At 38.8% G+C, this 13,135-nt stretch overlaps 1 protein-coding gene across 2 annotated transcripts in view; it reads right to left on the reverse strand.

The window, feature by feature from the left end:
* Positions 1-274: 274 nt before the first annotated feature.
* MORC3 (MORC family CW-type zinc finger 3) overlaps positions 275-13,135 on the reverse strand; it is a 37,948-nt gene continuing 25,087 nt past the window's right edge. Inside the window, exons 13-17 of one of the 2 annotated variants that reach the window (XM_036242396.1) lie at positions 12,653-12,715; positions 12,370-12,533; positions 5,365-6,256; positions 4,146-4,303; positions 275-1,753 (exon numbers count right to left, since the gene is read on the reverse strand). In XM_036242396.1, the coding sequence (XP_036098289.1) occupies positions 1,600-1,753; positions 4,146-4,303; positions 5,365-6,256; positions 12,370-12,533; positions 12,653-12,715 (1,431 nt within the window). In that variant the 3' untranslated portion in view covers positions 275-1,599. The remainder of the gene's footprint in view (positions 1,754-4,145; positions 4,304-5,364; positions 6,257-12,369; positions 12,534-12,652; positions 12,716-13,135) is intronic. The other variant, XM_036242397.1, reaches the window with a different exon arrangement.

Consider the following 13,135-nt stretch of genomic DNA (forward strand, 5'->3'; position numbering starts at 1 on the left):
GAACTTCCCTCTCCCCCTAGACAAGGTTTCTTTAGACTAAATGATTTAGACAAAAAACATTTCTTCCCAAGTAAAATACAAGCACACATGCACACACTCCTTCAACATGAGCTCTGTCTTAGAGGCTTAATGGAAACAGTCTTAGCCTTCTAAACAGAACTTGTAATTAATATAGTAAAATGAGGTCAACTTTAGGGTCTTAATGAACACATTTTGGTTTTCAAAATATAATTAGAATGTAGAATTCTTTAAAAGTAATATCTGAAGAGTTAGCCATCATATATATTTTATTTTATTACAAGATCTCTTAAGTTTTAGGTAGATACAACTGTGACAGAAAACCAGCTTCATACCAAAAATACACTTTCAATTACTTTATCAAGCAAATAAAACAATCTTCATTTATTTGCTTTTTCTAGAACTTAATGTACAGTAAAAATTTTATATTCTATATGACAGACATGTAAGTAAACATACATACAAAAAAAAAACGTATTGAATGTTCAGAAACAAAAGTAAAAATAAATAGCAATGATAAAACTTTAAAAAAAATAATGCACATTTTAGTTGTGGAAAATTAATTATATATACAGTTAAACTTAATAGAAAGCCATCTCTTTAAAATTGCACAAAACAGGAGACGAATAAGCACAATGATTTTTGTGGCATGTAATACTATAATCCTAGGGCAATTTGTTGCTTAACCTGGACATAAAACACTTAGGTTTGTAATATAATAAAAGGTATGCAGTATTTTTCGAGAAAGATGTCTTCCTCAACTCACATTAACCTGTAGTAATCCTATAAAAGGCTGTACAGGAAATTTCATAAAAAGAAATATTAGCAATTATTGTGCCCACTCCATGCTAAGCAGCCAAAATGGGCTTCAAAATAAACATGGTCAGACAGTTAATATACTTGATAGTTTTTTATACTAAAGATCATTTCTCTGTTGTATAAAAACACCTTTTTAACGATGATTGGCAATCTCAGAACAGAAAATATCCTGGCAAAATAGATGGAGATAGTTTCTGCTTACCTTGTTTTCATGAATAAAATATTTCAGGTGATAAGCACTTATAAAAAAGAAACATTAATGTTCAATTCACTTACAACTTATCAATCCATTTTTTTTTTTTTACAAATGCCTGTTTAAACTTCTCTGGAAGAAAACCAAAGGTAGCATTTCCATTTGTATTATGTATGGCACAGCCCTCACTTCAGATAAAAATACACTTTGGGAAACCAGAAAAGATTGCACGAAAGTCAGGGGCAACCTGAAAACCTCTTGGTGAAAAACACTTATGTCCTCTAGGGTAATAAAAAAATATGTGCAGACTTAATTACAAATATTTTCATTTTAAAACAGAAACATGAGTTAGCTATTCAGCCACTCAATATCAACAACCCACAGGCATTTCAAAAGGTGTGATATGTCCACATGTTTGTGGCCACACTTGAATGCATAGGATACAGTAAAGATTAGGGTTCTTCAGTCTGTCACCTATCTTATCTATAAAACAAAATTATTTACAATTTGAAAGCTGTACAACCAAAAGTAATGAGCAAATATTTTTATTATCTCACATAAAATATACTTTAAGAACTACTGATTTCACTCATTTGTTCGACAACTTGTCCTAAAATCTCATCAACTACATCAACATCGTAATTCACTTGCTGAAGATCGAGGTCAGGTACAATCATGGCCAGCAGCTGTCCTACGTTAACTCGGAGAGATCGCAGTTTGAGGCTGCAAATACAAATATTACATTTATTAGCTGAACACTCTAACACAGTTTAGTATTTATGTAGGCTTAATATTTAAGGGGACCATTAATCCACTTATTAATAATTCATAATTCAATGTAATGATTACATGTCTGTCAGTAGTGTTTCATACACTAGTGGCTCTTTGGTTCCAATGGATACAACTTTGATTTGAGACTAGAGATAACATAGATTGGTAAAATAGATCAATTATAAGATGTTATTTACAACTTGAAATATTGTTATCTAGGAAACAGTAGTGACGTACTAGTGAGAATATTGTTCTAAGAATGAAAGGAAAATAAACCGAATTGTTCCCTAAACATGTTTGTTCTGAATACCCATTATTATATAAGGGAATAAAGAGCTCAAATATGCTTATAAAACACTGGGTTAAATAATGTTAAACAAGACTTTTTAAAAGGCAAGACTTCATGCTAAAGTTCACCGACTATCTGTTTTTTAAATTCACTACAGGGAAGTTTTGCTGAAAACGCTGAGAAATCCTGGATGAGCTCATCATTATCATTCCTTCCAAGTTCATACATATGTATCTGAATATCAGCATTTTAGACTTTAAATACCTACAGCAGCCTTAGCTTTAAAGACTGAACACATGGATCCAGAGAGAATACTGAAGCTGCTGGTTCTGCACCCTCAGACATAAATCCGCACTGAGTTTACAGATACTGATCTTTCTAGGGTGGAAATCTCTGAAGGGGTAAGATGCTCATCTTGGATTTAACAACGTACAAAAAAGTATGTGATTTTAAACACGTTTTATTGGCTTGCATGGTAAGATTCCATAGAACCTTTGATAAAATTTTACACCATCCCCATGCCAGCTGTTTTTTATCCAAGCTTTCCCACTCATCATCTTCCATCAGAGGCCCAGGGTCCAAATACTTTTCTGGTTTGCTTTGCAGAACTATTAACCATCCTATATTCTTCCAAGAATATTCTCTTTCTCATAATCAAAACCTTTATGAAAAGCAGACAAAAAACTAGTGTGATCCTACAACCCTTTTACCTGTTCTTTAAATCTTTGATTGTCCCTGGCTAATTCCTCCCATCACCAAACATGTCACAGATTTCCTATTTTTAGCGTATAAAACATCAATGTCTGAGAGAAATATTGTGAGCTCCATATGCAATTTAAAATGTTCAAATATTTCAAATAAAAAGTAAAATGAAACAAAAATGTTGGTTATATATTTTAGTTAACCCCACATCACTAAAATATCATTTCATCATATAATCAAAATATCTTTTTACTGAGGTACTTTGTATTTTTCTTTTCATACTAGAGCTTCGAAACTGTAGGATATATTTTATAATTAAAGCACATCTCAGTCCAGACTGGCTAGATTTCAAGTGTTAGTAGTCACATGTGGCTATACTATTTTGGAAAACGTATGTCTAAAAGATCATCAGTTACTCAAAGGTTAGTGTGCAAGAAAATCATCTGGGATATTGTTTCAAAGTTTCCAATTTAATAAATTGCACTATGGCCCAAGGATCTGCATTTCTATAAGCACCAAAAATGCTTGTGGTTCCCATTTTTAGAAACACCAGTTGGGAGTTTTTTCTGACCCCTTTCCCTTCATGCTTATATGTAGCACTCTACTGTTTCTATTTCCATGAACATATTTAGTGAAATCTTTCAAAACCTTAAGCTAAAAAACAAAGTAATAATATAATTGATGGTCATGTGAGGACAGTAGGAGATTATTTCTCAACAGTATCATTTAGATCTGAAGTCCTATTATATGAGAAAGAATTGCACAATTTTAGCCCCTAATGTCTATTTATGAATGTAAGCCATGAACACAGCACCAACGCTGCCATCCCCTCCCCACCTGAACTTCTCAGAATACTCTTAAAAACAAATTGAAACAGAAAGCTAACTCCATTTTATAGCTTACTGAGTGACAGGGTAATCATTCATTTGCTGTTTTCTTATTTTCATAGAACATCTTCCTAATAATCACCTGTACTATGGTAATATTTAGTAACTCTGGGATTTCCTAAACGTTAAGATGGGGGAGGGCACATAGTAACATAGTAGTAAAATGAGGACAACAAACTATAAACAAATAGTGCAAAATACAAAAGTAAAAGAAATCAAACATTCCAAACCACTCTGACCAATTAAGTGCTATAGTCCTTCAAAATTCCTATTTCACTTAAGTTGAACCTAAACTGTTAGTTTCTTGAGGGGAAGGATGATGATATGTACTCTTTTCTCTCTATCACCATGTCGGGATCACAGCAGTCAGTAACTGCTTTGAACAGAGTAGCTGTTAGATGTGTGTTAGCAAATAAGTATCTGGCTAACAAGAACTGCCACAGCAAAATGTCTTAATTTAAATTACCTTTCCCCATCAACATAATTTACAGACTCCTCAATATTACTTGAAGTTGAAACATCTGTTCCTTTCTGTTGACTTGCAGATTTTAATTGCTCAATTTCAGTTTTCAGTTCTTCACACTGTGAACGAATTTGTGATTTCTCCATTTCCAATAATTCAACCTGACAAAAAAATTAAATTTTTAACTGTAAAGTTAAAAAAAATACTAACATTAAAGTGTAAATTTAAGCTAAGAAATGTAAAAAAACTGCTTCAAGAAAATAACTACAAACAACATTAGCCAAAACCTCCAATAGCTTTCTATAAACAAAGCTTCATTTTAGTCTCACCTTTTTCCATTGAAAGAATACAAAATGTCAATTACAACCTGACTGAAAACAAATGGTACATGAAAACTGGAAAACCAAGAGAAAAATGCCCCAATAATGTTGACATCACAGTGGTTTTCCTTCCTTGCACACTCACCAGCTAATTTATAACACAAAGCTTATATCAATTTCAATATATTCTGTCATCTAGATGCTAAGCCAATGAAACATGAAGATGAAAGTTTGAGCAGGATTTGCAGGAACAGGCAGTACTGGTGTTTCCAAACTCTTTTTAGCAGAGACACCCCTCCTTTCAAACACCATGTAAATATGATACATAAAATAGATTTTCTTAAAAAAAGGAGTTACCCAAAGTTGAATTGGGAGCACATGAAGAGGCTACTACTTATCTCTTGATAGCTAAATCTCCTTCCTCAGTAAAATAGCCACGAATAAAGACTATAGTTCCAAGGCATCCATTAGCCAGGTGACTTAAGTCTCAACAGATGGAATAAAAGTAACTTTCAGAAACCGCATCTTCCGCTTTCCTGCCACTTGGAATGTTAAGATACATAATGGCTGGGCCTGAAAACCACCTCAGACAACTGCACAGTTTGAAGCAAAGCTACAAAGCAATATCCTGTACATTACAGGACATTTAACAGAGCCGGTCACCACCCACTGCATTCCAACGATGCCCATCTATCTCAAGACATTTTAAGAACCAAAACTACCCCTACACATTTCCATATGTCCCAGGAGGGCTGACCCCCAGTTCAGAACCAGTGGAGTAACAGTCAATAAATGGAAATACTAAGTGATTTACTCCAATCTAGCAACTAGCAGTTCTTTCAAGTTTAGATGCCCCTGGATTCCCAAGACTACCAGGATGCTGAAGGACATACATAACTCACCTCACTTTTATACTGGTCCCTCTCAACAGTGCACTTGTCCAGCTGTCTAAAGACATCATCAAGCTGCACAACCATTTCATCCATTTCACTTTTACTCTCATTATTGGAACAATGACTACATTCGGGCTTTACATATTGCAAAGCACTACACTGTTTTTTCAGCCTTTCTATTTCTTCCAAGGCTTGCTGATACTGAGATACCATGTGATCTGGACTTTCAGATTTGCCATTAACACTTTCAAGTAAATACACAGCATCAGTTTCGGTAGATTGATGGCAAGTTTCCTTCTTCACATATTTGTTATTCATTTCCAATATCCTCTGTTTTAACAGTCTGATTTCATCAGTAAACATATGACATTGTCTTTTATAATCTTCTTTTTCTTGGGTAACTAGAAGCAGCTCATTTCTCAGTTCATTTAACTGGCACCCAGCATCGCCCACAGATTTTTCAAAGATTTCCTGGGTTTCATGTGTCTTCCCTTCAGCTTCCACACTGGATGGTATTATGGCTGTATCATTTCGTGTACTTATGTCATCTTCAACAGTTTCTTCCTTTTTAACAACTAAGCCTGGTACCTCAGTCTGGGTGGCCACAGCAGTTCCCTGATCACACGTGGATAGCAAGGTGCCTGTTGAACTAGTCTGGTCACAAGGTTCACTGTTATCCATAGGCTCAGGCTCACCCTGAACACCACTTTGCTCAGTGTGACTCTGTTCAGATTTCACGTCAACATCATGATCAACTGCAGGCTTGGGAGTACTGTTTTCTTCTAAGATGATGACATCTTCATCATCCTCTTTATAAGCTGAATTTTCAAATGTTTGATTACTCAATCTCCGACTCTTTGCATTAAACATTGAGGAACGAGGAGAAAGTCTCCGTTTCATGCTGGAAAAAAAATTATATATAAAATAAGATTATAAAATATAGATATGGACAAAATAGATGACCTTGAAGTACACTACCTTAAAATTTGAAGAAATACTCATGCTTATTTTTTAAAACACTGATAAATTATTCCACAGTACTACCAAATGAGTTAATGGAATACAGATTACTTTCTCCTCCTACAAATGAGGAAACAGAATGTTGTGGTGTCTTTAAAGTGCCAGATGTATATACTGCCAAATATTTCTTCATTTGCTGTCCTCTGGGCATTTCAAAGTACCCATGTCCAAACCAGAATGCCATCACCCACTGCAGGTCCACCCTTTGTATTCTAGAGCTCAGAGAGTGGCAATGCCATTCCTGTTTGCCCACTATGATTTGTAACAACATTCAGTGATCAAGGAGCCACTAAGTAAACCGGTATGCCCTATCTTTTATGTAAAACAACATTCCTTGCATTAAAAATTGCCTGCCTCATTTTCTTCATTTGCTTAGAATCGCGTGAATTTATCATTGACTGCTTTCTGCCACACTTAGAGGGATATTTGTACTGGTTTGCTATTTGGGCCTTTTGTGTTAGACCTCAGGTTTTCTTGATTTAAGAAAGATTTTCTGACCCTGGCTGATGTGGCTCAGTGGATAGAGTGCTGGCCCACGCACCAAAGGGCCTCGGGTATATAAATGATTTATAGGTTGGGGCACCTGGGAGGTAACCAATGTATCTCTCTTACATTGAGGTTTCTCTCTCTCTACCCCTCTTCCTCCTCTCCCTTCCACTGGCTAAAATCAGTGGAAAAAATATCCTCAGGTGAGAATTAACAAAAAAAGGTTTTCACACTCCAGCCAAGTGGCTCAGTTAGTTGTGGGTTTCATCCAGGCTGGGGTGTGTAAGGGAGGCAATTGATAGATGTTTCTCTCTCACACTGCTGTTTCTCTTTATTTCTTCCCTCTCTAAAATTATACATATATATTTAATGTATATTTAAAATATTTTTATAGCCCTGGCCGGTTTGGCTCAGCGGTTGGAGTGTCGGCCTGCGGTACAGAGAGACCTGGGTTCGGTTCCCGCTAAGGGCACGTACCTCGGTTGCAGTTTGTCCCCGGCATCGATGTTTCTCTCTCTCTCTCTCTTCCTCCCACTCTATCTGAACAAAAAATGGAAAAATGTCCTCAGGTGAGGATAAAAATAAAATAAAATAAAATATTTTTATAAAATGTTATATATCTCCTCGGAGAAGGATTAAAAAAGAAAAGATTTTCATTTCTTGGACTTACTCCTATCAAGGGGGAACAATCTCTAATCAAATCTTTAAAAAAGCATCCACAGACCTGGCCGGTTTGGCTCAGCAGTTACAGCACCAGCCTGCGGTCCAGAGGGACCTGGGTTCAGTTCCCGCTAGGGGCAAGTACCTCGGTTGCGGTTTGTCCCCGGCCCTGGTTGGGTCGTGTGGGAGGCAGTTACTCGATGTGTCCCTTTCACGTCGATGTTTCTCTCTCTCTCTTTCTTCCTCTCTCTCCCTCCCACTCTATCTGAACAAAAAATGGAAAAGTGTCCTCGAGTGAGGATTTTAAAAAAAAGGCATATACAGGCCCTGGTAGGTTTTGCTCAGTGGTTAGAGAGTCGGCCCACGGACCAATGAGTCTCCAGTTCGATTCCATTCAAGGGCACATACATCAGTGTGGTTTGTCCCCAGCCCTGGTCAGGGTCATGTGGGAGGCAACCAGTCAATGTGTCCCTCTCACATCGATGTTTTATCTCTTTCCCTCCCTCTCTCGGTCCCTCCCTCCCTATCTGAAGATAAACAGAAAAAAAAATGTCCTCCGGTGAGCATACACAGGACTTAACAAATGTAAAATTTTGCATGATGAAATGGCTTATTTGCCTCTTAAGTTTACTGGCTTGGTTTTATACACACTTTCAGATTGGAAGTTACTTTCTCAAAAGTTTATTTTATTTTTTATCCTCATCCGAGGACATTTTTCAATATTTTGTTCAGATAGAGTGGGAGGGAAGGAGAGAGAGAGAAACATCGACGTGAAAGCGACACATCGAGTGGTTGCCACCCACACGACCCAATCAGGGCCGGGGACAAACTGCAACCAAGGTACGTGCCCTTAGCGGGAACCGAAGCCGAGTCTCTCCGGACCGCAGGCCGACGCTCTAACCGCTGAGCCAAACCGGCCAGGGCACTTTTTCAAAACTTTAAAAGCATCATCCATTCCCATCTACAACTCAGTTTTTCTGCTATTCTCATCCTTGTCCTTTTGCATACAGGTTTGTGTTCTTCCTCTCTAAAAATAGCTCTTTTTTCTCTGGTTTCTACAATTTCAGGTTGTTACTCAGAATGGAGCTCTGCCCAGACATTATGCTGTATATGCAGTGGAATTAAGTCTTTCTCCCATTATTTCCTCCCCCTTGTTTTCTGATTTACTTATTTTGAAATTTCCTTATTCAGATGTTAACCTTCTTGTACTGGTCTCTTCTTTTTTCTACCTTGCAACTATTTGTCTTTCCACGCTAAGAGATTTTTCTGTGCAACATCTACCCACCTCCCAGGAAATGTCACAAGGTTTCTTCACTCCCTTTGTTTCATTTTGTGCATGGTGATTCTTGGCCATCTCTTTCTATCTCAGAGTGAGAACTGGGCCTGTGATTCAAGGGCACTCAAACTCTCATCATAATCTAAGGCTTTTATCTTGGAAACCCACTGAGGGGAGGGAGGGGGATTCTCACCATTCAGTATACAAACTTACACTTACTCCTACTTTCCAAACAGTGGATCAACAATATCTTCTAACAGTAGAAAGTACTCCAGAAGGTAACTACTCACCTTCTGACATAGGAAGAGAAACAGTGTTGCCAAGCTTTGCAAGTTAAGAAGAGGACCAGGAAACTGCTCCTCCTTAAACATTCAAACAAGCCTCCTTTTCTCAGCCCTAATTTCTACCTTCAGAAATACCCGGTGTTTCTAAGTTCTGTGTCAAGAGGTCTCTGGAGTAAACCAGTTAATTGAAAGTTGCCCTATTATTTTTCTTATCAGGCTTAACCCTAATTTGTCACTGTTAAGACTTACTTTAGGTAAGTCTTTCCACAGACTTTGGCTCTATGAATTTGAAAATAAATATGAGCTTTAAAAAGTAATAAAAAATTTCTCTAAATATGCTTCCATTTTGATGATAGTCATTTTTTCTCTATAAACTTTATAGATTTTACTTCTTTCCTTGTCTGAAACAATTTTTTTTTTTTTTTTTTTTTTGGTATGTTTCCCTAGCGGGAACCAAACCCAGGACTCTCTGGTCCGCAGGCCGATGCTCCAACAGCTGAGCCAAACCGGCCAAGGCTGTCTGGAACAATTTTATGAGGAGAAACCAAGAATATGAAGGATGCCTGGCCGGTGTGGCTCGGTGGATTGAGCATCGTCCCATAGACTAAGAGGTCCTGATTCAATCCCGGTTGGGGCACATGCCCAGGTTGCAGGTTCAATCCCCAGTAGGGAGCATGCAGGAGGCAGCTGATGGATGTTTCTCTCTCTCTAAAAAAAATAAATAAACACACACACACACACACACATATATATATATAAAAATCATCACCCAAGGGAGGGTATTTTTCTATTTATCTTCAGATAGAGTGGGAGGGATGGGGGAAGAGAGAGGGAGAGAAAGAGAAACATCAACGTGAGAGAAACACATTGACTGGTTGCCTCCTGCATGACCCCAACCAGGGCCAGGAATGAACTGCAACCGAGGTACATGGACTTGACCGGAATTGAACCCACGACTCTTTGGTCCGTGGACTGACACACTAATCCCTGAGACAAACCGGCCAGAGCTCAATAAAAACATATTTAAAAAAAAAAAAAAAAGAATATGAAAGAGACAGATTTAAAAACATTCACACAAATTCTTAGATAAGTAGCAGTCCAGCCCCAAAACAAGTCCCCCAGATGTGGGGTATAAACAGTAAACTATTTTAGAACATGTCCTTCTTGAGGTACATATGTATAAAGGCAATTATTTCTAATCTTTCCTGAGGTCAAAAAGCCCTTGGAGAATTTGATGAAGGCTACAATACCTCTCTGAAAATCTGGCTTCACTCTCTTTCAATCAACATTAGGTATAGTCAGTCTGATCCACTAGTTCACTGGCCATATGTTCTTTCCTCATCTGTGTTCATTCTATTCCCTTTGAATGAGCCATGTTCACAGAACACTGCTTTCAGGATTTCAGGAACCAACCTAAAAAAATACCACCTCATCACAACTGTTCAATTCATTATTACTCATACCTTTCTTCCTCTTCCTTCTCCAACAACTCATCCAAAATATAGTGTCATGGGCTATACCAAAACTTTATGTGTCACAGTTGACATTATAATCTTGTACTGTTAATTACTTCATGTTTTTCTTTACTTAGATACTGATCATCTTTTTTGTGGTTGTTAATCCTCACCCAAGGATATGTTTCTCCACTGAATTTTAGATAAAGTGGAAGGGAGAGAAGGAAAGAGAGAGAGACATCAATTGGTTGCCTCTCACACGACCCTGACTGGGGTTGGGGATCGAACCAGCAACCCAGGTACATGCCCTTGACCAGGAATTGAACCCACAACCCTTGGTTCACAGGCTGCCTCTTGATAATCTTAAAAGTAGAAATTTCCCTGGCCCGGTGTGGTTCAGTTGGTTGGAGCATCATCCTGTAGTGTACACCAAAAGGTTGCAGGTCTGATTACCAACTGGGGCATGTAGAGGAGGCAACAGATCATTATTTCTCTCTCTCTTAAAAAAATAAAAAATAAGCCCTGGCCGGTTTGGCTCAGCGGTAAGAGTGTCGACCTGCGGTCCGGAGAGACCCGGGTTCGGTTCTCGCTAAGGGCACGTACCTCGGTTGCAGTTTGTCCCCGGCCCTGGTTGGGTCGTGCGGGTGGCAACCACTCGATGTGTCACTTTCACGTCGATGTTTCTCTCTCTCTCTCTCTCTTCCTCCCACTCTATCTGAACAAAATATCGAAAAAAATGTCCTCGGGTGAGGATTAAAAAAAAATAAAAAATAATAAAAAATAATAAAAATATATCTTTGGCTCTGGCTAGTTAGGGCGTCAAAGAGTCGCGGGTTCGATTCATAGTCAAGGGCACGTACCTCGGTTGCAGGTTTGATCCCTGGCCCTAGTCATGAGGGAGGCAACCAATCAATGTGCCTCTCTCACATCAATGTGTGTGTCTCTCTCTCTGTCTTCCCCGCTCCCATTCTATGCAAAAATCAATAGAAAAATATCCTCAGGCCCTGGCCGGTTTGGCTCAGCGGTTAGAGCGTCGGCCTGCGGTCCTGAGAGACCTGGGTTCGGTTCCCGCTAAGGGCGCGTACCTCGGTTGCAGTTTGTCCCCGGCCCTAGTGGGTTGCGCGGGTGGCAGCCACTCGATGTGTTCCTTTCACATCGATGTTTCTCTCTCTCTCCCTGTTCCTCTCTCTCCCTCCCACTCTACCTGAACAAGGAATGGAAAAGTGTCCTCGGGTGAGGATTAAAAAAAAAAAAAAAAAAGAAAAATATCCTCAGGCAAGGATTAAAAAAACAATGGGGGTGGGGAGACATTTTCATATTATCTCAAAGAGGTGACAATTTGATCAAATTCCACAATAAATACAATTAATTTTTTTAACTGATTTAAATAGGTGGCATTAAGTGGGGTGGGGTAAGTGTAGATATATAAGCAGTCACTTGTCCTTATGACTTTTACATGCACATAAACTACAATTTCTTAGAAGTGCATTATTGCCATACAAGTGCCAAGTAAAGGCTCTGTTTTATACTCATTTTTCAGCCCTGGCCAGTTTGGCTCAGCGGTTAGAGCATCAGCCCGCAGACCAATGAGTTGCAGATTCGATTCCTGCCAAGGGCCTGTACCCCGGTTGTGGTGTCCCCGGCACTGGTCGGGTCGTGCGGGAGGCAACCAGTCGATGTGGCTCTAACATATCGATGGTTCTCTCTGTCTCTCTCTCTCTCCCTCCCTCCCATTCTATCTAAAGATAAATAGAAAAGCATCCTTGGGTGAGGAATAAAAAAAAATATGGATATATTCGTTTTCCAAATGGAAAACCACATTTTTGCCGCTGACCTGTTGTTCTCAGGTTCAGACTGGGGTGAATCTCGATGATTATTCACAAGTCTTGCTGCATAAGTATTGGCTGTTTCTGAAAGATGTCCTCTTGGAACACTGTCCTTCACGGGAGAAAAACTTCCACTTGCCACAGGTGTTTGAAACAATAGCTCAGTATTAATCTGTTGGAGTAAAAAAAAAAAAATGATCTTAAAGGAATTTTTTTATGTGCCAGGCCCAAAACATAAGACATTATTTTCCCTTTTCCCCTTATCCCAGAAGATGTTGAGAACTAGCCTACCCTGTTCATTCCTTGTGCTATACTAGGGAGCAAAATACAACCGGTCGATGAGCCACATTCATCCTGCAAGTGAGCCAAGAATGGTTTTATATTTTATAAGGCATGAACAAAACAACAAAACAAACAAAAAATATTCAACAGAGACTATATGTGGTCCATAAAGCCTACAACATTTACTAGCTGGCCTTTTACAGAAAAGATTTGCTGGTCCTGTACTATACATAGAACTTACCAAGACATAACAAAAACTTATTTTTCTAAGAAAAAGAAATTAAAGACAGGCATAAAGATCCTGCATTTAGCCCTGCTGGTGTGGCTCAGTGGTTGAGCGTCAACCCTGCACTAGAGATCACCTGTTTGATTCCCGATCAGGACACATGCCCAGGCTGTGGGCCCAATTACCAGTGTGGGGTATGCAGGAGGCGGCCAATTGATGCTCTCGCTCATCGATGTTTCTATCTCTCCCTCTCCCTTCCTCTCTCT

This window comes from Molossus molossus, unplaced genomic scaffold, assembly GCF_014108415.1.
Source record: "Molossus molossus isolate mMolMol1 unplaced genomic scaffold, mMolMol1.p scaffold_m16_p_5, whole genome shotgun sequence".
Lineage (NCBI taxonomy): Eukaryota > Metazoa > Chordata > Mammalia > Chiroptera > Molossidae > Molossus > Molossus molossus.